The sequence below is a fragment of the Oryx dammah genome, unplaced genomic scaffold, assembly GCF_014754425.2.
Source record: "Oryx dammah isolate SB20612 unplaced genomic scaffold, SCBI_Odam_1.1 HiC_scaffold_22, whole genome shotgun sequence".
Taxonomy (NCBI): domain Eukaryota; kingdom Metazoa; phylum Chordata; class Mammalia; order Artiodactyla; family Bovidae; genus Oryx; species Oryx dammah.
This window is the reverse complement of record NW_024070206.1, coordinates 36,982,256-37,007,579: the sequence shown is the minus strand read 5'-3', so window position 1 is coordinate 37,007,579 and position 25,324 is coordinate 36,982,256. Positions and strand designations below refer to the sequence as shown.

General features: G+C 41.7%; 1 protein-coding gene across 2 annotated transcripts in view; it reads left to right on the top strand.

Annotated features, from left to right (window-relative positions):
* The first annotated feature begins 9,125 nt into the window (after nucleotides 1-9,125).
* Nucleotides 9,126-25,324, top strand: part of GAREM1 (GRB2 associated regulator of MAPK1 subtype 1) — a 234,782-nt gene continuing 218,583 nt past the window's right edge. For both annotated transcript variants that reach the window (XM_040264800.1, XM_040264798.1), the window contains exon 1: nucleotides 9,126-9,270. In XM_040264800.1, the coding sequence (XP_040120734.1) occupies nucleotides 9,150-9,270 (121 nt within the window). In that variant the 5' untranslated portion in view covers nucleotides 9,126-9,149. The remainder of the gene's footprint in view (nucleotides 9,271-25,324) is intronic.

Genomic DNA, 25,324 nt, shown 5'->3' with positions numbered 1-25,324 from the left:
GTGTGCCACATAAGCATATTCTCCCTGTCTTTCTCTTTTCACTGCTTACTTCAAAGAGGGGTAGAAATATATCTGATGGCCTCTCTTTAGAGGATTTGTCAGCAGGGAGCTAAAATCTCATTATCTTTCAAGGGAGAGGCTTAAATGTGGAACTGCCTCTGATACTAAAACTCCTTTGAAGCTTCAAATCACTGGAATACCAACAACAAACTTGCCTACATCCTGTGAAAATTTCTGCACTAAGAAATATTTATTAATAATTATTATTTGGGCAACAATATAAACAAAATGAAATATTGTCTGCCTGTGCTTTGTTGCATTAAATATATTTACTAAGAAAAATATAAATTATGTTATGAACCATACACTTTTCTACGTGGAAAGAATCTGAGCTTATCTGTTAATACTTCACAAGTGTTATAATCAACTAAGCTATTTCTTTAACCAATATGTTAAATGTATTACTGCTGCTGCTGCTAAGTCGTTTCAGTCGTGTCCGACTGTGCGACTGCATAGACGTCAGCCCACCAGGCTCCACCGTCCCTGGGATTCTCCAGGCAAGAACACTGGAGTGGGTTGCCATTTTCTTCTCCAACGCATGCATGCGTGCTGCTGCTGCTGCTGCTGCTAAGTCGCTTCAGTCGTGTCCGACTCTGTGCGACCCCATAGATGGCAGCCCACCAGGCTCCGCCGTCCCTGGGATTCTCCAGGCAAGAACACTGGAGTGGCTTGCCATTTACTTCTCCAATGCATGCATGCATGCTAAGTTGTTTCAAAAATATATGACTAAAAACTATTAATACATGAAAATCAGTAATTAGTGATTAGTTAGTAATTGTGTTTTATTTAGGTAAAGTTCTTGAAACTGCAGAACTATAGAGCTAAGCTATGAATCACTTAACCACTCCTTTGGAAAGCCTTGCATGTAATTTACAAAGAACACAGGAGCCAGGACCACCGCGAATCACCAGCAGCTTCTCAGACTGACATCTTGTGTTTGCTTGGGAGGAAAAATACCATCTATAAAGAGCTTGCTTCTTCATAAACCCAAACCCATAACTATAGAGTTACACATACACACACACACACACACACACGATGATGATTTTGGTAAATTCAGTAATTATATTGTCATTTGCTTTTTATATTTGTTATAATTCTTGAATTTTATAAGCTCCTACTTTAGCCATAATGTTCCCTGCTTTACTAAACTGTAAATACTTCAAGCACAAAAAAAAGCTTCCTTGGTGGCTTGGTGGTAAAGAATCATCTCCTGCCAAAGCAGGAGATGTGGGTTCGATCTCTGGGTAGGGAAGATCCCCAGAAGAAGAAAATGGCAACCCACTCCAATATTCTTGCCTGAGAAATCCCATGGACAGGGCAGCATGGCAGGCTATAGTCCATGGGGTTGCAAAGAGTTAGACATGACTAAACAACAACGATGCACAGAAGAATTATTATTTAAAAGGGTGGTTTTAACACTTAGGCTTGTGTTATGAACTGTAAAATAAAATCAGTGGATCATGAATACTGCTAAAAATTAAATAGTAAAGAACAGATTAAAAGATCAGGATTCAGTATGCATTAGAAGCACACAAAAAAGTAATATTTTGGAAAACTTTTGTTTTGATAATACATGTATGCATATACTGGGTTGCAATGTGATACGTATTTTTACATATTTTACAATGGGAATACATTGTGTATGCTTTCCAAAAGCAAGCATGCCCCACAAAATCCAGTTTGCAACTTGGAATATTTCTCCTTGATGTGGATATTTTCCTTTAATATTCCTATATTGACACTATACTACTGATATTAGTCAATGATCTACTTAAGAAAGGCACGCTTTATATGGAAAGCAGGAAAGGAAGAGATGACAAACTAAAATTCTGAATATATTTTAAAACCCTTCCTGAAAGTACCCATATGGGATATGCTTCTTTATGGCACTTTACTTTTCCATTTATACATTCTCTAGATAGACAGATAGGATAAGAAGTTTGAGTAGTTTACCTGCATGTAGAGAACTTACTATGTGCCAGCTGCGGAGGATGCAAATATGGTAAAACAAGCTCTTCTGAGGGTGAAATCCTGGCAAAGGAAACTACAAACAAGAAGGTAATAAACAGTAAACTAATAACACACTAACAATTTTAATATGTTGTAACTGATGGGTCCAGAGGCACATTTCCAGTTCAGTGACAAAATTGCAGAACTTGATTTCAATAAATAAAATTTAAATTTTCAGATGAGTGAGAACTGGGGGCCAATCTAATAGTAACCATTGTTGTTATGCAATCAGAGCCTTAAAAATCTTAAAAATGTCTAGACCTGATGAACATTAATCATTCATAATCCAGATGTGGTATCCTACTTAACAATAAGGAGGAGGAAATGGCAACCCAAGAACTCTAGTATTCTCGCCTGGAAAGTTCCATGGATAGCCTGGTGGGCTATCATCCATGGGGTCTCAAAAAAGTTGGACATGACTTAGTGACTGAGCATGCACACACTAAATGACACAGAGTAAGGACGATTCGGTTCAATTCAACACTAAACGAGCACTTTCCGTCCCTGGCATGGTAGCAAGACCTGGAGAAACAAAGGTAAATAAAAGACACTTTCAGTGACCATGGGTAATAATGGTCTAGTAGGAAAGTCAAACATAAAATCAGACGGTAAAGCACAGAGCAATTAGCACAGTTAAAAGCAGAGTATTGCCAGGTATGATAGTGACAAGGGAAAGAGAGGGTCAGCTCTTTGAAGGAAACAGAATTTCATGGAAAAGGAAGGAAGAAAAGCATTCCAAGCCAAGAGGACTGCCTCTTTAAGGGCATGTATTGGGTTGGCCAATAAGTTTGTTTGGGTTTTCCCATAAGTTGTAATGGAAAAACCCGATGAAACATTTTGACCAACCCAGTATTAGCATGGCATATTTGGACAACTACAAGAAAGCACTACTACTGTCTACTACTACCACCAGATTGTAAGGTATCAGCAGGTATTCAGTCAAGATGAGGCTGGAGAGGACACCCAATCACATAAAGGAAGAACATTTTATACAGACAAAGGGCTTTACACTTTATTCCACTGACACTGAAGATAAAGACATTGTATAAGGTTTTAAGCACAGAGTGACTTAAGTTAGGCGACAGCATGGACTTTAGTTGACAGGGAAAAGAGCTTAGAGACCTAGAAACCACCGGGGCTATGAACTTGAATATCACACTTGACAGCTAGCCTATTATGTGACCCAGGACATTCTGATATAAAGAAAACCAACATGTAATGTTTTTATCTCGCAAAGCCGATAATGCAGAGAATTAACGAATTATGCACATATAAAATGAAGCTTCACAGTTAGGAAGTCATGAAGCGCCATTCATAGGAGTCATATAGTATCATATGCCTGATTCACTTCTGAGCTTATCAGCATATGAAGAGTCATCACGGCCACTGCCTGGATTGGCTGGGTGACAGGACTGGCTTATTGTGGAATTAACCCCACAGACTCTAGCTTTAGGGACAGAGGTTCCACAGGTGGGAGCAGGCACCTGGGTTTTCCATTTGAGGACTGATGCTCTCTACTACTTGTCAGATATAACTGTTCTTCCAAAATCGAATCACTTACTCACAGCTCCGTTTGCGTCTTCCTTTCTTCTCTAAACTTTGCCCCTTCAAAACCAGTACTTCAGGACTTCCCTGGTGGTCCAGTGGTCAAGACTGAGCGCCCAATACAGGGCACCTGAGCTCACTCCCTGGTCAGGGAACTAGATCCCGCATGCTGAAACTAAAGATCCTGCATGCCACCACTAAGCTCCTGTATGCAGCAGTGAAGATCCCAAGGGCTGCAACTAAGACTCGGCACAGCCAAATAAATAAATAAATATAAATACGTTTTTTAAAAGTAGTCAGAAAGTTTTTTTTTTTTTTAAAGAAAACAAAAGAAAAAAACCCAATACTTCTTTTAGCCCTTCCTATGTGTCAGTGCAGTGAAAGCCACTCAGCCGTGTTTGACTCTTTGTGACCCCATGGACTATACAGTCCATGGAATTCTCCAGGCCAGAATACTGGAGTGGGTAGTCCCACTTCAGTATTCCCTTCTCCAGGGGATCTTCCCCACCCAGGGATTGAACCTGGGTCTCTCGGATTGCAGGCAGATTCTTTACCATCTGAGCCACCAGGGAAGCCCAAGAATACTGGAGTGGGCAGTCTAATCCCTTCTCCAGTGGATCTTCCTGACCCAGGAATCCAACTGGGGTATCCTCCTTTGCAGGTAGATTCTTTACCAGCTGAGCCACCAGGGAAGCCCTCCTATGTGTCAGGCCCTGTTCTGAATGCTCAACATATATTAAAGGATTACATTTTCATATCAACCCTATGAGATGAGAACTATTATTTTTATCTTAATCTATCTGGGCTGTTATTACAGACTATCATAGACTAGGGGGTTTATAAACAATGGAAATTTATTTCTTACAATTCTGGAGGCTGGAAAGTCCAAGATCAAGGCATTTGTAGATTCTGACTCTGGTGAGAACCATTTTCTTTCTTTTTAAAATAAAGCCTCTTGATGAAAGTGAAAGAGGGAGTGAAAAAGTTGACTTAAAGCTCAACATTCAGAAAACGAAGATCATGGCATCTGGTTCCATCAATTCATGGGAAATAGATGGGGAAACAGTGGAAACAGTGTCAGACTTTATTTTTGGGGCTCCAAAATCACTGCAGATGGTGATTGCAGCCATCAAATTAAAAGACGCTTACTCCTTGGAAGGAAAGTTATGACCAACCTAGACAGCATATTAAAAAGCAGAGACATTACTTTGCCAACAAAGGTCCGTCTAGTCAAGGCTATGGTTTTTCCTGTGGTCATGTATGGATGTGAGAGTTGGACTGTGAAGAAAGCTGAGCGCCGAAGAATTGATGCTTTTGAACTGTGGTGTTGGAGAAGACTCTTGAGAGTCCCTTGGACTGCAAAGAGAGCCAACCAGTCCATTCTAAAGGAGATCAGTCCTGGGTATTCTTTGGAAGGAATGATGCTAAAGCTGAACCTCCAGTACTTTGGCCACCTCATGCGAAAAGTTGACTCATTGGAAAAGACTGTGATGCTGGTTGGGATTGGGGGTAGGAGGAGAAGGGGACGACAGAGGATGAGATGGCTGGATTGCATCACCGACTCGATGGACATCGGTTTGGGTGAACTCCAGGAGTTGGTGATGGACAGGAAAGCCTGGCATGCTGCTATTCATGGGGTCGAAAAGAGTTGGAGCGACTGAACTGAACTGAAAGTTTATTAATTTTTTTAATTGAAGGATAATTGCTTAGGGCCCGTTTTCTTGTTCACGATCTAATCATCTCCCCAACTCACCACCTGGGGATTAGGTTTCAACCTAATAATTTGGGGAGAACACAAACATTCAGTCTATAGCAATCATCCCCATTTTTTCAGAAGAGGAAACAGCAAGTTGCCCAAGCTCCTGAATAGAAGCAGAGTCACTAATCAAAGCCATGCCATCTGGCATTGGAGTCAATATTTTTAATTACCATAAAATGCTACCTTCCACAAATCTCAATTTAAAACGTATTTGGCAGGAATGAGGGACCAGTACATTGAATCTGCTTTACAGAAAATTTTTCTTGGGTGTTTCTTTTTCGTAAACTGTAAAATCTTGTAAGTTTTGCCCCTGTACCCAGTTGCTACACTTTCATGTGAGTGGTTTACATTGGCCCAATAATCTTAAGACAACATGCCTCCTCATATCATGTTTGGAAGTGCAGTTCAGTCAGATTGAAAGAATACTCTTCTCAGTTGATTTTTTTCCCCTACAGTTTAACCAAAACTCTCTGTCTTACAAATAAAATCTTTCTGAAACAGTTCTGCCACGACTGGAGATTATATAAGATTTTGGAGCTCATTAAAATTCCTTTCCTTTAATACTCAAGGTTGAAATGAAAACTTTTCTGCAAGGTCAGCAATAAGAGCAAATCTAATGTAAGTTCTCTATTGATTAAAAAAAAAGTTGATTGCATTAATCTCTTTACTTTTTATCTTGCCTTTAGGTCATAAGTTACCAGTGCTTTCATGGGAAAGAACTACTTCTTCTATTCCCTGAAGCTTTTAAAGAGGATGTAATAGTAGAAGAAAATTATTATTATTTTTAATCTACCATTTAAGGTTTAAGGATCTACTAACTGGCTGAAGGACCCCTGACCCTACCCATTCTTAAATGTTTCTTTTATCATTTTTGGAGCCTGAGTTTAATTTTCAGAAATGATTAATTACTTAAATAGGAAAAAAATAGCTGGCATTTGATTGCTTTTCAGTTCAGTTCAGTTCAGTCATGTCCGACCCTTTGCAACCCCATGGACTGCAGCACGCCAGGCCTCCCAGTCCATCACCAACTCACAGAGTTTACTCAAACTCATGTCCATTGAGTCAGTGATGCCATCCAACCATCTCATCCTCTGTCATCCCCTTCTCCTCCCACCTTCAATCTTTCCCAGCATTAGGGTCTTTTCAAATGAATCAGTTCTTTGCATCAAGTGGCCAAAGTATTGGGAGTTTCAGCTTCAACATCAGTCCTTCCAATGAATATTCAGGACTGATTTCCTTTAGGATTGACTGGTTGGATCTCCTTGCAGTCCAAGGGACTCTCAAGAGTCTTCTCCAACACCATAGTTCAAAAGCATCAATTCTTCGGTGCTCAGCTTTCTTTATAGTCCAACTCTCACATCCATACATGACTACTGGAAAATTGGTTCCTTTTAATTTTTAAAAATTGTTTCTGTGAGCAAAACTTCCAACTTTATGGACCTCTGATTCCAAGTGAAAATGTTAGTCTCTCAGTCGTTCGCCTCTTTACCACTCTCTGGACTGTAACCCACCAGGCTCCTCTATTCGTGGAATTCTCCAGGCAAGAATACTGGAGTGGGTTGCCATTTCCTTCTCCAGGGAAGATTCCGACCCAGCGATCTGAACAGGAATCACCTGCATTGGAGGCGGATTCTTTTCCGTTGGAGTCATCAGGGATTTGGAGTAAAACAGACTAAAAACTACCCCCCACCTTTTTTTCCCCAAGACTTTTCCGAAAACTTCACATCAGTGACACAAAGCTGAAAACTTTCAGCAGAAGATTTTGTGAAAATCATTGTCAGTGCTTCAAGGGGGAGGACAGGGAAAGTGTGAGAAGCATCTCCAGGGTTTTTCTGTAATTGCTATGGAGGTTTATTCATTGGCACAGACCTAAGCCAGCTGTCTGAAAGGCAGTGGTTGTTTTCAAGTCCCCCCGGGCAGGTGAAGCAGGTGTTTGTTTTGTCCTTCATGTATTGTACACTGAATACGTATTGAAAAATATAAAGAACTGATCTATGTAACCCTTTCCACTTGCCTCTGCTGGTGTGTGTGCTGTGTGCTAAGTCGCTTCAGTGGTGTCCCACTCTTTGGGACCTATGGACTGTAGCCCGCCAGGCTCCTCTGTCCATGGGATTCTCCAGGCCAGAATACTGGAGTGGGTTGCCATTTTCTTCTCCAAGGGATCTTCCAACCCAGGGATCGAACCCAGGCCTCTTATGACTCCTGCATTAGCAGGCGGGTTCTTTACTACTAGTGCCACCTGGGAAGCCATTATTTTCCTGGTATAAAATAATCTTAAAAGAAAAAAAGTAGCACTTTAAAGTTAGGAAGTGCTTAAAGAAACAGGAATCTTACAGCTACCTCTGAGCTCTGTCTGCAGGGAGTAGGCCACAGTCAATATTGGGGAAAACAGAATTTTATCACAGAAAGTGGACTGTGGGCTTGAATCCAGGCATATCCATCTACAAGCGCGCAATCTTGCCAATTTACCAAATGTCTTGGTACGTATATCTAGAAAACGAGAATTAGTCCAACCCTGGGAGAGAAATGAGTGAGAAAAGCATGTGACAACAGCTGGTTCCCGTCGCCTCCCAGTAAACTGGCGTGTCTGTGGCGGTTGGTCTCAGTCTCCGCTGTCTCCAGCAGCTTGTCGGCAGGTACAATGAAGGTGCCAACCCGACAGTCATCTCCCCTTCTGTGGATACTGATAATTCGTTACCTTTCTGTTTCTCGGTGATAAGGCTTTTTTCATTCCTCCTTGTAGCCAGAGTCTGGTGTAAAATAATCTTAAAACTTGAGTCTAGATTCAAGGGGGTAACTTCCAGCTGCGTTTCTGGAGAGTTTTAGGACTGTCGGGGCGGGGTGGCGGGAAGCACGCCAGGGGATGGATGCTTTTCCCAGCTGTGGCACTCTCAAGAGACGGGCACCACACAGATCTCTCGCGCCCTATAACAGCAACTCCAGCGCCACGGTGGGGGATGGACCGGAGAGGGAGCTACATCTTCAGGACGAGCGAGATTCCCGAGCTCGCCGTGTTCCTCCGGGGCGCCCTGCGGGGCGCCCTCCGGGCAGGCCCCGGGAAAGCGAAGGAATGCGGGCGCGCGGCGGCGCCGGGCGAGGCTGCAAGGCGCCGGAGCGGTCGGACGGGGGAGCGAGAGCTAAAGCTTGCGGAGCGCGCCCAGACGCCCGCCGGATCCCGGAGCCGCCGCCTAGCCGAGCCCGCCCGGCTGCGGGGGGCGGGGGAGGCCGAGCGGGAGGCGGGGCGGGGCGGGGCGGGGCGGGCGGCGCCGGGGAGGCGGGGGCGGGGTCTCTCCGAGCTGCGCAGGCGTTGCTCGCACCTTGTTGATTAGTCAGTGCTGGGAGCGCTGCTATGGCGTTTCTCAGACCCGCGGCTCCTCCTCACACGCTCCAGGCGGAGGGAAGGAGGGGTGAGAGGAGGAGGAGGCGAGCGGGCGGCCGCCGCAGCTGCAGACCCGGGGCCAGAGGAGGAGGCGGAGCGGGAGCCGCCGCAGCCACCCCGGCCGCCGCGGGGCTGCTGCCTGTCCTCTCCGGGCTTGAGGGCACGCGGGGCGCCCCAGCCATGCCCCGCAGCGGCAGCTGAGCCGACCGCGGGCCCCCTCCGTCCCTTCCTCGCTCCCGGCTGCCGCAGCCGCCGCCGCGCCCCCGGGCTGCCCGCGGCCGGAGTGCCGGGCGCCCCTCGCGCGTCCCAGCTCCGCGAGCGCGAGCAGCGGCGGCCGCCGAGGCGCGGGGTGGTGCCGGCGGCGGGAGCGCGGGGCCGGAGGAGGCGGGGAAGATGGACCCGGCGCCCTCGCTGGGCTGCAGCCTCAAGGATGTGAAGTGGAGCTCGGTGGCCGTTCCGCTCGACCTGCTGGTCAGCACTTACCGACTGCCCCAGATCGCGCGGCTGGACAGCGGTGAGTCCCCGCCCGCGAACCGCAGTCTTGGCTGGACTGTGCGTGCCTGTGCCGGGGAGGGTGGGACCCTTTGGGGAGTGGGCTGCCCGCCCCCCAGGCGTTGGACTTGGCCCTCGCGGCTGCCGCAGCCCTGGCGCGTCGCTCTCAACTCCCCCCAGCAGCAGCTAGAGATGTGAAAATCAGAGCCCTTGCAGGATAATTAAAAAGGACGCCAAAAAAAATCAACATTAGGGAAACCTCTGCAGATAGTAATCTTGGAGGCGAGCTGTCCCTCCCTACCCGCCTGCAAGAATTACTCAACCTGAGAAACCCTGAAGAGTTAGCTTAGGTAACTTTCTCACAAAATAATTGTGCTTTGGGTGGCATCTTTATTTTGGCAACTCTCCCCGCTCCTCCCCAAGAAGGAGCAGATTTTAGGGGGAAAGGTCCTGGGTGACCAATGAAAGAGATCACGTTTCTCAGAGACCTTTTATTACAGCTTGTCTGTTTTGTTTAAGTCAACTGAAAGTAATTTAGAGCTATGTGTAGCAAATGTTTTTAGTAGAGGTGGTGGTATGCTTAAGGTTAATTATTAGCTTAGCGCATTTCCAGCCTGGAAAAAAAACTGAAGTCCCGAAAACCTGTATTGACCTGGAACCTGAGCTCAAAACTAAGACATGCTGGTGTTTCCTGAAATTGACAACCAGAGATTAACCCCACGTTTCCCAGCTGTTTGTTCTGCAGGTTGACATCTGCAAACAGGTAGATAGATGTGCATACTGTCAAGATACTTTTCGGTTTGAGAGCTGTGACAGACAAGGTGGCAGTTGAGGTGTGTTTTGCCTTTTGTGTTTTCGTAATAACTTCTGTTGATTTTGGCTTCATGCGGTTTCAGACTGTTTGCAGAAACAAGCTGGCCTCTGCTATGGGGCTGCTTGAAGCACCTGGGCCCAGGCCGGCAGGCAAGTAGATAAAGCTGAGCTCACGCCAAATCAGCACTGAGCAGAAAGGTGTCATTTCTGCTCAAAGGACTTGGGTTGCTCCTTTTTCTCTGGAGTCCAGGCATGTGTAACATGAGACGTTATAAGCATCTAAAGACATTTTTGTTCCCTTTCTTCTGAGGAGTTAGATTAGACGTTTGAAGTACTGCTGTGAAAAATAAAGGCAGGAGAGTTCAAGATCACTGTAAAACAGTCTCCCCGTGCTTACTAGCTTTGTTTAATTGGTGGTGGTAGTCGTGGGCATTGGGAATAAGCTAGGAGTTCTGAAACTAGTGATGAAGGGCAGGTGAGTTCAGGGATGGTCAGGTGGTATGTTTTGAGGCATTTCTGCTTAGAGTGGGAGTGCTTTAAATATGTGTCTGCAGGTCTGAATCAGAGTGTGTGTGTGTATTCTGAGTTTCATTTATTCTTACATTGTGTGAAATTGTGTATACTGAAAGGTTATAGGATTCCTCAGTTTTTCCTATCTCTCATCTCTGCTCACTTCACCAAAACTTAATAGCTAGATGGTGAACATGGATGTGTGTGGTGTAAAAGTCACCCAAAAGTTTCATTAAACAAAATTTTAAGAGGCTGAATGTCAGTTGCAGACATAACTTTCAGCTTTACAATCCACTTTCCTCTCCCCGCCATTCATAAAAAGGATCTGAATCAGCAGTGTACTCATCCCACACTTCTTTTTCAAATTAGGACGTGGGTAGCAAGTCTTAACAGTGTGTCCTTTCAAGCTATGGAATGGATTTTGATCACTGTGTGTAATTCCAATTCCGTATTGTAAAGTTTCTCTTATTACTGCTTGAGGATCACAGTGGCATATACAAATTTGGAGTCATAGCCAAATACTGCTTTATACTTTGGTCCTTTCACTTAATCTCATCTTGTTAAAAAAAACTTCTTTTAAGCTGCATGCTGTTTCATGGGATGATGGCTGTACCATATATCGAGTCCCCTGCAGTGGACACCAGAGCTGCCTCATTTTTTGTGAACTTTAAGTTGTGATGTAATGAATACTCTTATACATAAATCTATTTGTTTGGGTTAGGATATATTCCTCCCCTGCTGAATAAGCATGTAAATCCTTTTTAAGTCCTTGTTACACATTGCCAAATTGCTTCAGAGACTAAAGGTTGTACTCATGCTCAAGGGAGAATCATGGGAGTAGCAGTTTCCCTACAAACAACTAGAACCAATAAATTTGCTAATTTGAAGGGCGGAAAGTGTTAGATTACCAATTAAATTTGGATAGACTTTAAAAAGAGTTGGTCATAGATTCCATGTTTATTTTTTTAAATGTGTCACAGCAGTGCACAGAACACGTTAAGGACATGCCGCCATGCTGTATGTGAAATTTGTGCAGCCCTCATCCCTGTGTATGTCCTTTTGCCAGCTTTAGTGCTGCAGGTACATTTTATACATACACACACACACACCCTATACTTAGACATGAAAGGTAGTCATTTTCCAAATCACTTGTTTTCAGAGAGGTTAGAAAGGAATGGAAAAACATGGCAGTAGTTGACATTACGCCAAGAGGAAACTATTGGCTGATTTTAAGCAATCATTAAAAAAATCAAACATCTAATTTCAGAACTGTTGATTATTGGATGCCTACTATGTGCTGGTCGGTTTCTAAGTGCTTGATATATCTTGTCTCAAATCCTTAGCACCCCATTTTAAGGACTTTGGGAACCTGAGGTTTGGAGAAATTGAGCAACGTACCTAGTAAATGATGGATTGTGATTTTTAGCCGACTTTCCAACTCTGAAGACAGACCTTTTATCTTAAACTGTACTACCTCCTTATACTAAACAGGAGTAGATTTAGAGTAGGTCTAACGTCTGCTCTAAAGAGCCCCACTGTCTCTCTCGAGAGCTGGAGGACCGGAAAGTCAATATTTTTAGAACAGAGTAGACATCGAATTAAGTGCTGGCCTCATCCATCATATTTAGACGATTTTCTGCTTCCCAAAGGAGTGGCTGAAAAGCGGTAAGGGGCAGAGAAGAAAGTAAAGAATCAGAGAAAGAAGGCAAACAGTAGAGTCTGAGGGTCTAGGGTATGTAGACATGCCTGTTGAGAGCACTCTTTAGGACATTTGCCATACTTAACAGACTAACTACCCAGTAAGAGCTTTCCAGTTCTTTGCCTCCTCCATGTCACTCATGAATTGCCAGACACATTGACTATTCCACCCCCAGTGGTGAAATTTGTCATCGTTTAAGGTAAATACAAAATTAGTGAGTCTTTTTTGCCTGGGAACTCCCATGGACAGAGGAGCCTGGCGGGCTATAGTCTGTGGGATCACTAGAGTCGGACACGACTTAGCGACTACCACCACCACCACCACCACCACCACAGTATTGCCTCATGAGTCTTTCTGGAGACCAAAAGAAAAGTACTCTAGAGGTTCTCCTTAAGAAACACATCTCTTCAGCCAGAATCTAACCCCATTCTGCAACACAATTAAAATCAGATATTTAACCTCATCATCGGTCTTGGAAACTGTTGGCTGTAGAACCAGGTTCAACAAATGTTTTTATGACCGACAGGGTGGAGAGAATACTGATCCTCTCCCATCATCAGCCCATCCACACTTAGGGATAGGTAGGTGGGGAAATTGTTCTTTTTTCTCTGTCTCTTCAATATTTTTTCTTGGAAGTGCTCTGAAGAGTTGTTCTCCAGCCATGCTCTTTCAACTTTTTTGCTCTTACAGCGCCTGAAAGATTCTGCAAAAGCCTGTACTCTAAACACATTTCTAAATTAATTGCTAAAACTTTTCATCTTAAATAGTTTAATAGTTTTATATAGTTGTACAGTTTAAATAGTTGTAGAGGATGTTATTTTTCATCATACTGTCAACATTGACTTTTCAAGTTATTGCGTTGTTTAAAAAACTCTAGTAGAATCTATATTTGATTCCCTCATAACTTCTCTTATAGCTCATTTGGTAATGGGCTTCCCTGGTGGCTCAGAGGTTAAAGCGTCTGCCTCCAACGTGGGAGACCCGGGTTCGATCCCCGGGTCGGGAAGATCCCCTGTAGAAGGAAATGGTAACCCACTCCAGTATTCTTGCCTGGAGAATCCCATGGACAGAGGAGCCTGGCAGGCTACAATCCACGGGGTCGCAAAGAGTCGGACACGACTGAGCGACTTCACTTCAGTTGGTAAAGAATCTGCCTGTAATGCGGGAGACCCTGGTTCAATTCCTGGGTCGGGAAGATCACCTGCAGAAGGCATAGGCTACCCACTTCAGTGCTCTTGGGCTTCCCTTGTGGCTCAGCTGGTAAAGAAAGTGAAGTCACTCAGTCGTGTTTGACTCTTTGCCACCCAGTGGGCTGTAGCCTACCAGGCTCCTCCTTCCATGGGATTTTCCAGGCAAGAGTACCAGAGTGGGTTGCCGTTTCCTTTTCCAGGGGATCTTCCCAATCCCGGGATCAAACCCGGGTCTCACGCAATGCAGGCAAACGCTTTACCCTCTGAGCCACCAAATCCATCTGCAATGCGGGAGACCTGAGTTCAGTCTCTGGGTTGGGAAGATCTCCTGGGGAAGAGAAAGGCTACCCACTCCAGTATTTTGGCCTAGAGAGTTTGGGTTGCAAAGAGTCGGACACGACTGAGTGACTTTCACTTCACTTCATATTTGATTCTCAACGTTATTCATTTTTGAAATGTATGAATAAGTTCTTAACAGTTAAAATTTTTATGTCTTTCCTTTTTTCTCCTTAAATTTATATTTCCATTTCCTTTCTCCTACAGAATTTTACTCCAATGGAATATAGTTTTTGTTTTTTTTCTGTTAGAAGGAAGTGTTTATTACTTGTAGTAAATAAAGAGAACACCAGAGATCTTTCCCAAAGCAGTGTCTTATTGATCACTGCCTTACTTTCTGTACCAAAAAAAAAAAAAAGAATATAAATCAAAAACTAGTATTTCATATTTCATTTGGCCACAGGCCCTTTTTATTTAAATATTTCAGGTTGTTTAAAACAAAGAAGTGGAAATTACCTGTGTTAGGAAAGGAGATACTCAAATGTTGGAGGCTTGCACTCCTCAGCAGGGATCAGCATTTTCATTTGTTCTTTTGTTAGTAGCTCTGTGCCCTGGGATCTTTACACCCTGGGGTAATGCCAATTAGAAAGATCTGGTGAAGTTGGTGCAGAGGAACTGCTTTTGTAAAGTGGGAGAAGGACCTTTGGGAGGGGGAGGTAATGAAGGACAGCTGCCATTCATCCTGGGAGGGATGTTCTTCCATCACAGTTACAGTTTCAGGCAGATCAGTTTTTAGACAGGAGAATATTTGAAAGTTGGGGACTTGGAAATTGACTCACTTCCCTGGTGACTCAGATGGTAAAGAATACACATGTAATGCAGGAGACCTGGGTTTGATCTCTGGGTTGGGACGATCCCCTGGAGAAGGGCACGGCAACCCACTCCAGTATACTTGCCTGGAGAATCCCATGACAGAGGAGCCTGGTGGGCTATAGTCCATGGGGTTGCAAAGGGTCGGACATAACTGAGCGACTAAGCACAGCACATAGTTGTGATGATGAACCCCTTGGGAAGAGTTGGCTTTGCTTCAGACACATACCCTAGTTCAAAGAATGCTTGTTTACAGCAGGAAAGATGAGTGTATGGTCCTGCTTGCTGAAAGAAAGAAGACCAAGGCTGCATGAATTGCCAGGGAGAGAGAAATAAAGATGGTAGGCGTTGGAGGCAGCTGCGTTGGGTGGCTAGCTACAGTTTCTCTCTCCTCAGTGTGTGGAGGAAGCAGAGTTGATTCCAAGCCCCAGGTGTGTGGCATGCTCGGGGCTTTGGTATTTTCTTTCTGCTGAGCTTTCTGCTTTATTGACTATGCCAAAGCCTTTGACTGTGTGGATCACAATAAATTGTGGAAAATTCTGAAAGAGATGGGAATACCAGACCACCTGACCTGCCTCTTGAGAAACCTATATGCAGGTCAGGAAGCAACAGTTAGAACTGGACATGGAACAACAGACTGGTTCCAAACAGGAAAAGGAGTACGTCAAGGCTGTATATTGTCACCTTGCTTATTTAACTTCTGTGCAGAGTACATCATGAGGAACGCTGGACTGGAAGAAACACAAGCTGGAATCAAGATTGCCGGGAGAAATATCAATAACCTCAGATACGCAGATGACACCACCTTTATGGCAGAAAGTGAAGAGGAACTAAAAAGCCTCTTGATGAAAGTGAAAGTGGAGAGCGAAAAAGTTGGCTTAAAGCTCAACATTCAGAAAATGAAGATCATGGCATCTGGTCCCATCGCTTCATGGGAAATAGATGGGGAAACAGTGAAAAACAGTGTCAGACTTTATTTTTGGGGCTCCAGAATCACTGCAGATGGTGACTGCAGCCATTGAAATTAAAAGACGCTTACTCTTTGGAAGGAAAGTTATGACCAACCTAGATAGTATATTCAAAGCAGAGACATTACTTTGCCAACTAAGGTCCGTCTAGTCAAGGCTATGGTTTTTCCTGTGGTCATGTATGGATGTGAGAGTTGGACTGTGAAGAAGGCTGAGCGCTGAAGAATTGATGCGTTTGAACTGTGGTGTTGGAGAAGACTCTTGAGAGTCCCTTGGACTGCAAGGAGATCCAACCAGTCAATTCTGAAGGAGATCAACCCTGGGATTTCTTTGGAAGGAATGATGCTAAAGCTGAAGCTCCAGTACTTTGGCCACCTCATGAGAAGAGTTGACTCATTGGAAAAGACTCTGATGCTGGTTGGAATTGGGGGCAGGAGGAGAAGGGGACAACAGAGGATGAGATGGCCGGATGGCATCACGGACTCGATGGACGTGAGTCTGAGTGAACTCCGGGAGCTGGTGATGGACAGGGAGGCCTGGCGTGCTGCGATTCATGGGGTCGCAAAGAGTCACACACGACTGAGCCACTGAACTGAACTGAGCTCCTTCTCTTAACTCTACCGCTCAAGTGCCTGGAGAGCTGATGGAGCAGAAACAACTGTGGCCACTCAGATGGCTGTGGAGCTCCACGTGGCTGTTTGAAAGTGTCTCAGATGTTTCTAGATTCAAGTGTTATCTTTGAAATTTTTAGTAGGCACTCATCAATGCTTTTATTGGATTGAAGATGATTTTCTGAGTATCTGTATTTGAATTACTGTTAGCAGGAAAGAAGTGCCTAGTATGTTATACACAAGGTAGGTTTTGAAGAAAGTCTCTTGAATATTCTTTTATATACTGTCATTTTCCTCTAGTTATCATGTATTTGAGTTGGCCATCCATAACAGGATCTTGTGTAGGACAGTGGATGGTTATCAACATTTAGACTCGTAAGATGAGATTTGGACGTGGCTCCTTATTTTAAACGCTTTTGCTTTTCAAATAAGATGTCAATTTTGAAAGTCTTAAGGGAGTATCCACGTGACAAGAAAAAAAGAATCTTGAGATGCTCAGTTCATCTGTAAAAGGAAAACTGGTTTGATCATTGTCATTGACTGTATCATAGTTTAAAGAAAGTATTTTAGTCTCTTTACCTCATTTGGCTTCCTTATTGAAATAGCAAGTTTTAGTCGACCAGCTTGTAAACTCATTTATTTTTGTCTGAGATTCCTGAGGTATCTGTCTTTTCACTAACAAAGCTGCGGTTCTAGGAAGACTCATAAACTCCTTCTTGTCTTTAGCAGGACTATCAGTCTTAAGAAAACCAGCTATTATATGCAACTTGAAAAATAACTCTTTATGTATTATTTTGTCATACTTGATAAAATATAAAATGCTTGCTAAAATATTTTTTAAATCTCATGGGATTAATTCTTCTTTAGATGACATTTCCGCATGAAGTTGTTTCCCCACATCTCAAACCTCCACCCCTATTCCCAGTTTCATAAGAACATTTACCCAAATTTCATTAAAAGTATAAAAAATTTAATAAATTATCATGATTTCCCAGCTCCTAGCACACTTCCTGGTATGTAGGAGGCATTCAGTCAGAATTGAATAAATGAATGAATAAATCTCAGTGTTAAAATTTTTAAGGTCCAAAATAGATTACTAAAGCTGTCTATGGCCTCTGCAAGTCTGACAGAATTTCACTTTTGTTTCAGTTGAGACACACAAACTAAGGTGGTAGGTCCTACAATTAGCAGTAGGAAAAGTAGAGACTGGTAAGATCATGATGAAATAATGATTCTTAGGTTCATTAGTTATCCATCTTTAAATAAATTATTTCTAGCAATTAAAACTCATCTTTTAAAGGCCTTTTTTTTTTTCTCTTTGCTTTCTTACTAGTTCTTTCATTCTGAAATTCAGATGCCTTCTTCACATATTACATGTAGTATGTCATTGAATTTTTAGCCTTGTATCACCTAGAATGCCATACATCTTTGGAGCTAGTCAACTCTTATGATAAGAAAGAACCTGATTGGATAGCCAGCTCACCATTTAACTATCCATTGTTTCATCTTCTCAGAGCATCAGAAGCTCTTAGAAGTTTTACTTCTAAGCAAAGCAAGCCGCTTGGTTTAAGTAGTGTTGCAAAACTCCTACTGCTAATTTGGTACAGTTGTTGTCTTCCTAGAATAGCCCCAAGATTGACTTGAAACCATAGTCTCTTAATCCCAGACAGTGAGTTTCCTTTTATGCCATTGCAGGAGTATTACATAGTGGGAGGAGGAGGAGGAGGAAAACCCAGTTTTCCTGAGCCCTTTTCTAGCCCTGTAGATGAATTACTTTATAAGGCAAGTCATTTTAATCAGTTCTGCTAACTCTTAAACCTACTTTGAAATAAATATTTAAATACCACTTGAGCTTTGATGGCTTAATGGTTGTTTAATGAATATCAAGTTATTGAATTTAAAATGCAATGTGAAGTCTTATAGTTATGAAGTTGTTATTTAGGTTAATATTTAACATGTACAGTAAGTTATGATTAGGTCTGATTATAGCTTAGAGAGGAATAGAATTGTAAGTAGTGCTTATGTGTGTATCCTTTTGAAGATTTTTGAATAGGCTATGTTCTGTTGTTTTTTTCCATTCAGCAAAGAAAAATTTCCTTGGTCAGTTTTTTTTTTCCCCCCCAAGGTGATAGTTTTCTCAGTAATAGATGGTATGATGTTAGAAATGAAACTTTGCTCTTGATAATTAGTTCAAATTGACAGTATTTTCCTCCTAGCAGGAAACTAGATTCAAATATCTAAAAGTAACTGGAAAAGGGTAAATATTTACTTTGCTATTTTTAAACATATCTGTTATCTTGTAGGTAATTAGGAAGCACTGGTTGTGAGAGACTTTGTCATCCATTCAAAGAAAGGTTAATGAAATGCCAGAGGAAATTCACTTGAATAAGTCCAGGATATTCATCCATGCAGATACCTCTCTCTCCTTGAGTGGGCAAGTAAGGGATGGCTAGAATCAAAGACCTAACATCTATTTCATTGTCCTTTCTGATCCTCCATAGTTTATGAAATCTTCACTTTGTTTCAGGTTAACATATAAAGTAATGAGGAATCCATTTTTACCTTGGATCACTGACTCATAAAATCAATGAAACACCAGACCCAAGTTAAAAACAATTTAATTTGTTATGCCTAAAAGAGAGTGAGAGCTCATGAAGGTTCAGATTACTTAAAAATAACATAAAGCTTTATTAAGATATTTTACTTTTATTTTTTCCTGTTTATTTTGGTCCACTCTTTGGTCTGTTAAGAGGAAGGGAGCCACGGAGAGTAGATAGCATCAAGAGAAAAATTTTGAGAAGCTTATCATGGCCAGGTACATCACTTAAAATTAACTGTATGTAACAGGACCAAAAAAAAAAAATAATAATAATAATAGCAATAATGGCTTATCCAACATGGAGATTTCTTTCTTTTTCAAATAACAAAAGTCTGAAGAAACATGGCCCAGAATGACAGGGCAGAATAACAAGAACCCAGGCTTCTCATGGCTTTCTGCTCTGTCATCCTCAGCAGGCTGTTTTCACTTCGTGGTTCTCAGTGGCTGCTGGAGCTCTAGCCATCATGTCTGCATCCCAGATAGAGGGAAGGGCCCAAGGGTATGTCTCACCATCGATCCTGCACTGCCTTGCCCTCACATCTCATTGGTTAGGACTTACACACTCCTATGTGGACAGGAAGGCAAGTGGAATCTTAATTGGGCACAGTGCAGGCAAGGGGGCCATTGAATATTGGGAGTTACCCATCAGCCTGTGCCTTTTAGACTTTTGCCTTGATACCTTTCCTTTTCTTTTTTTTTTTTTTCTTTCTACCCAGAACTTACTAAAACAGTCATGCCTTGGGCCCCAGTTCCTAGACATTTCCTTGTTTGGGTTCTTCTGTGGTTAAGAGAGTTAGGAACTTCTTGCCCCAACTTTTCTCTCTTCATACTTGAGCTAAAACCTTAAAGCGGCTCTGTATAACAGGCTCTTTATTAGAGGTGGAAGTACTTTTTCAGTAAGCATGAAAAGTTGTATACTCTTAAGATGCTGTTAGAAGGCACTCTTGCATTCTTTTTTGGTTTGCCTACTTTTCAGATTTTGCCCTTGACCTGATGCACACAATGGGGATAGCTGTCCAAGTTTTAAACTATTTCTTTTGCCAGAGAGGCTTAGTGGTTTTTTTTTTTTTAATAAACATACTATTCCCCACCATCACCCCCAATATCATTATTATAGAGAGTTTTACTATAGGGAAACATAGAAAATGACAGAAGTGAATATCAATGTTAATTCCAGAGGTTATATAATTGTTATGTAACCATTATTAACATTTTCCTATTATGCAGGCATGCCACGTACATGGAGAATGTATATAAAGTGAGACTAAACTGTATATGTGCTTGGTTGCTAAGTCGTGTCTGACCCTTTGCAACCCCACGGATTGTATAGCCTGTCAGGCTGCTCTGTCCATGGGATTTCCCAGCAAGAATACTCGAGTGGGTTGCCATTTCATCCTCCAGGGGATCTTCCTGACCCAGGGATGGAACTTGAGTCTCCTGCGACTCTTGCCTTGGTGGGAGGATTGTTTACCACTGAGCCACCCAGGAAGCCCTAAACTGTATATGAAAGTGAAAGTGTTATTCGCTCAGTCATGTCCGATTCTTTGTGACCCCATGAACTGTAGCCTTCCTGGTTCCTCTGTCCATGGGATTCTCCAGGCAAGAATACTGGAGTGGGTTGCCATTCCCTTCTCTAGGGGATCTTCCCATCCCAGGGAGCGAACCTGGGTCCCCTGCATTGCAGGCAGATTCTTTACTGTCTGGGCCACCAGGGAAGCCCAAACTGTATATAAAACTTAAAATTTTACATTATATCATGAGCATTTTCTTTTATTATTAATCTTCTTTGAAAATAAAATTGTCATGACTGAATGCAATTCCGTTGTTACCAATTAACCATTATTTATTTGACCATTTTCTACTTACTACACATTTAGTTTTGAGTGTCATTTTTTTTGAGGCTATCTTTATACTTAAATTTGTCTGTTTTAGACATCATTCATTATTTGAGGTTCCTGGAAGTGGGATTAAAAATTTTCTTTTTTTTTTTTTTAGGTTGTTGATGTGTATTGCTAATTGTAGCCAGGAAAGTTTGCACCATTAGCAGTTAATGAATATCAGTCTGCATCATTGAATATCAGAGTTTTTTTCAGTCTTTGCTAACTTAGATGATCTAAAAATTGGTACTTTTTCTAATTTGCATCACTTTGAAGGCTACTAAAATAAATTCAATGATTGCTTCATATTGTGAATTTTATAAGTTATTTGTTCAGTTGTTTTTGGTAGACTTTTTTTTTTTCCCCCAAAACCCCCTAAAAAAAAAGGAAACCCTTGTGTCTTTTTTTTTTTTTTTTTTTTTTTTTTTTTTTTGTAGGATGTTTATAATCTCTAGGCTTCACGGGGGTTTAATCACTTTATAAACTTCTGTTCTATTTTCCTCTGGTTAACGTTCATAAATAGGCATTACCTGTTTCTGAAATTGAATAATTATGGTAAATTTACTTTTCTTCATCAAGTTGGATATTGGATTTAAATGTTATGTTCCGTATTGCATTGTGGTCAGTCAATAATCTCATGAAAATCTTGGTAAAAACCATATTTTGTGTTAGCAATTACAGTTGTACAATATTTAAGTTCAAGTCATGGGAGAAGGCAATGGCACCCCACTCCTTACTCTTGCCTGGCAAATCCCATGGGTGGAGGAGCCTGGTGGGCTGTAGTCCATGGGGTGGCTAGGAGTCAGACACAACTGAGCGATTTCACTTTCACTTTTCACTTTCATGCCTTGGAGAAGGAAATGGCAACCCACTCCAGTGTTCTTGCCTGGAGAATCCCAGGGACGGGGAAGCCTGGTGGGCTGCTGTCTATGGGGTCGCACAGAGTCGGACACAACTGAAGCGTCTTAGCAGCTGCAACAGCATGGATGGTTCCTCATTGGTACGTCACTGTTGACAAATTCCTGTGCATTGCCTAAAACTAAGCTGACAAACTAAGTTCACCACTGTTTGATTTTAAAGACTAAGAATGAATGGACACGTTTATGAAAATGTCATTATTTTTGTGTGTAATCTATAATGAGCCCTGAAGTGCTGCGTTTAGGGCAGTTGGAGTTTCTGCTCCATTTCCTATTCTCTCTTTTTGTAAGAGTTAGGTTTCAGCAACTTGAGAGTCTGTTGAAGCTTAGAATCTGAGTATGAATGCAGGAGAATAAATGCTAGAGATTCACAGATAACTTCAAGACCAGGAGGGAAGCAAATGTGATAGTTGGAATGTCATTTCATTTCCTCTGCTGAATATCTGTGCAAGTGTCGACGTCAGTGTAATGGTTAAGAAGAAGGGAGCCAGAGATAGGAGGCAAGCTGGGTTTAATTCTCTCTGTGTATAGGCAGTGATTGATGGGGGAATCAAAAATGTTTTCTGTTGCCAGCTTGACACCTGAGAACTCTATAAATAGTTGCCTTTATCAGAAGGTTGAGGTGGCAGTTGCTGAAAGCACAGTACAAGATGACTTTAAGAGAATCTTTTAGCATCAGAGAAGAAGCCTCGAGCCAACTTCACAGAGGATCAGGGAATTCTGAAATTGTTCTTGCTCTCCCTCCAGTCTGCTCTCTTCTTGACTCAGTTGGGAAGATTTCAATCTGAGCAGGTTGTTCACAGTTTGAGTACAATCGATGTCAGAGGAGTTTCATGCTAGTAAGTGGAGACTAGACAGGGAAGGAAGAAGGGAAATATATGAACTAAGTTATAAACATCATTTACAGTCTATCTAATTTTTTAAATTGTCACAATGAAATAGAATTTCATTTCTCCCAATTATAAACATCATGTATTCATTATTAGGAATTTCAATACATGGAAATATGTTAAAACTTAAGGTTATCTGAGGTCCCACCACCCTGAGATAACCGTGATTGTCCTTTCATGCATCCCCTATTCTCCTCTCTCCCACAATCTTATAATTTTAGAGAAATGAGGCATTTTAGCTACCACTTTTTTTTCTCCCTTCATGTCAACCCTCATGCCTCCAATCCAGTCTGTCTACCCACACAATCCACTTTAATAATCCAAGAGTTTGCTTCATATTTCCTCCCTACTCATAATCCTGCATTGACATTAGATATGTAGTCCACCCTTAGTATCTTTGGGAAATTGATTCCAGAACTCTTGCAGTTACCAAAATCCACCGATGCTGAAGTCTGTATAGTAAACTGGCCATAGTATCCATGGGTTCTACACCCACAGATCCAACCAACCTTGATACAAAGACATATACTGAAATAGGATTCTGTCCTTGCTTTGTGAAAATGGAATTGTATTATGTCTATTAATACTTATACATACTTCTTGGCTTCCTGTTTATGTCACTCTTGAGAATCTTTCTAAACCATCTGGTATAAACAAATTCCTTCCTTTTTAACAGCTGCATAATATTCCATGGTGCAGATCTACTCATTCTTCTGTTGATTGATGTCCAACTTATTTCTAGTTATTGGCCTCTGTTAATTATACTTCACTAAACCTCCATGGACGTAATGTCATTCATTTGTTCATTATTTCTATAAAATTCTGTGGTTTCTATCACATACCTTTCACTTGTCCCCCGAAACATCTTTGATGACTTTGTCTTCCTGATTCTCTTAATCTCACATGCAAGGACGAAAATTAAATATTTTTAGAAGAAACAATTTAGGGAAAGTAGGTGTTCTATCCCAGTGCATGCATGGTAAGTCGCTTCAGTCGTGTCCTGACTCTTTGTGACCTCATGGACTGTAATGAGGCCCTCCAGGCTCTTCTGTCCGTGGGATTTCCCAGGCAAGAATACTGGAGTGGGTTGCCATCTGCTCCTCCAGGGGTCTTGCTGACCCAGGGATGAAACCTGCATCTCCTGCATTGACAGGTGGATTCTTTACCACTGAGCCACCTGGGAATCCTCTGTCCCAATATCAAAACCCAGTTCACGTAAGTGGAACTGATTTAATAGAAATTGCTGAAATGCTGTCTGAAAAAACAATACTCATTTCCTTTATTGATGTATGGGAATACCATTTCTCCAAATCTGTGACAATCATTAGATACAAAGCAGTTTTTTCCAGCCTAATGGATACAGAATAAGATCTTTGCTATGTTAAGTTGCAATTCTCTGACCATTAGTGATTTTTGTGCCCTTTTTATGTATCTGTTTATCATTTAGAGGTACTCTTCTGCAAATTGAAATAATTTTTACTGGTTTTTCTGTTGTATATTTATTCCTGGCAATTTCTAGATGCCGTTTGTGTGTTATAGAGATATTTTTTATTTACATTTACTGAATCTGTTGACTTTGTTTATATTATATACATCCATTCAAGAGCTTAAATTTTTTATTTAGACAAGTCTCCTTTTCCTATGTTTTCACTCTTGGCTGAGAAAGTGACTCCTGGATTGTATATGCATTTTCTTAGATATTCTAGGAAGATTTTTTAATTTTAAATCTTTAGTCTGTCTGGAATTAATTTTTGCATATGACATAAGATTTTTATTTTCTTCCAGACTGTTGTTGTGCCAGTCCATTTATTCAAAAGTAGGCTTACTAAATTGAACTATCTTTGTCAAATTTGTTCTGTTCTTTAACAGTAGAAAATCCACACTTCACCCATACTTGTCTTTCAGGGATTGCCTTGGGATGTGATGTAAAAACATATATGGTTACTGAAATCTGAAAACAATCCCTTTATTCCCTGAAGAAAGAAGTTTGGCTAGATCTGTCTCTAACCTTGCTTTGCTCTTCCTTTCCAATAGCTGTGGGAGGCCTGAGATTTGTTTTTCTAAAGAAAATTTTAATTCATTTGAAAGTCAGTGCTACCCTGGTGAGTCTGGGAAATGATAGTAACTTGTTAAATGCCTTCTGAAAGCACAGACCAGATGCTTTGGCAATAAGTTTTCTCCAGGGAAGAATTTGTTTTAAAATGATACTTTACTAAGCTGCTGCTGCTGTGTGTGTGTGTGTGTAAAAGAGAGAGTTTGCACCTTTCAAAGTTTCAGAAGAATTTGCAAGTTGAGCTCAGCTTGTTTTTTTAAATTACTTAATTGAAAGTGTATTGATTTACCTCGTTATTTTGGGGATGAGGAGCATACTTCACACACTGTTCTTAATGTGTATGTGTGTTTCTTGCTTAAAAATCCCATATTGACTCACATCTGTTCATTTATAAAGGCTTAAATTTCTCTTATGTTCCGTACCTCCCCACAAATCGTGGATGGCGTCATCTTCCTCATTCCTCTTAATTTCATGTGCAAGGAGCAAAATTAAATCTTTGTAGGAAAAACATGGGGAAATGTGGATATGATATCTCAATGTCCCAAACTGCATGAAAAAATGAGAAATAAGTGCAAGAAGAGAATTCATACAGAGATCATTCTTTGAGACTTTTTCTACTGTATGTTATGACCTTTGTGCAAATTTACAGCAAAATCTCAATCCTGCATTCCAGAAAGTCCTCCAGACTTTACGAACTTGGAGTCAGGTATGTTTAAAAGTTTCATCACTTCTCTTTTTAGATGTCTTTCTAAGCCACCCAAGAGCAGGGATCCTGTCTTTTCTTTCCATTGTAACATTTCACA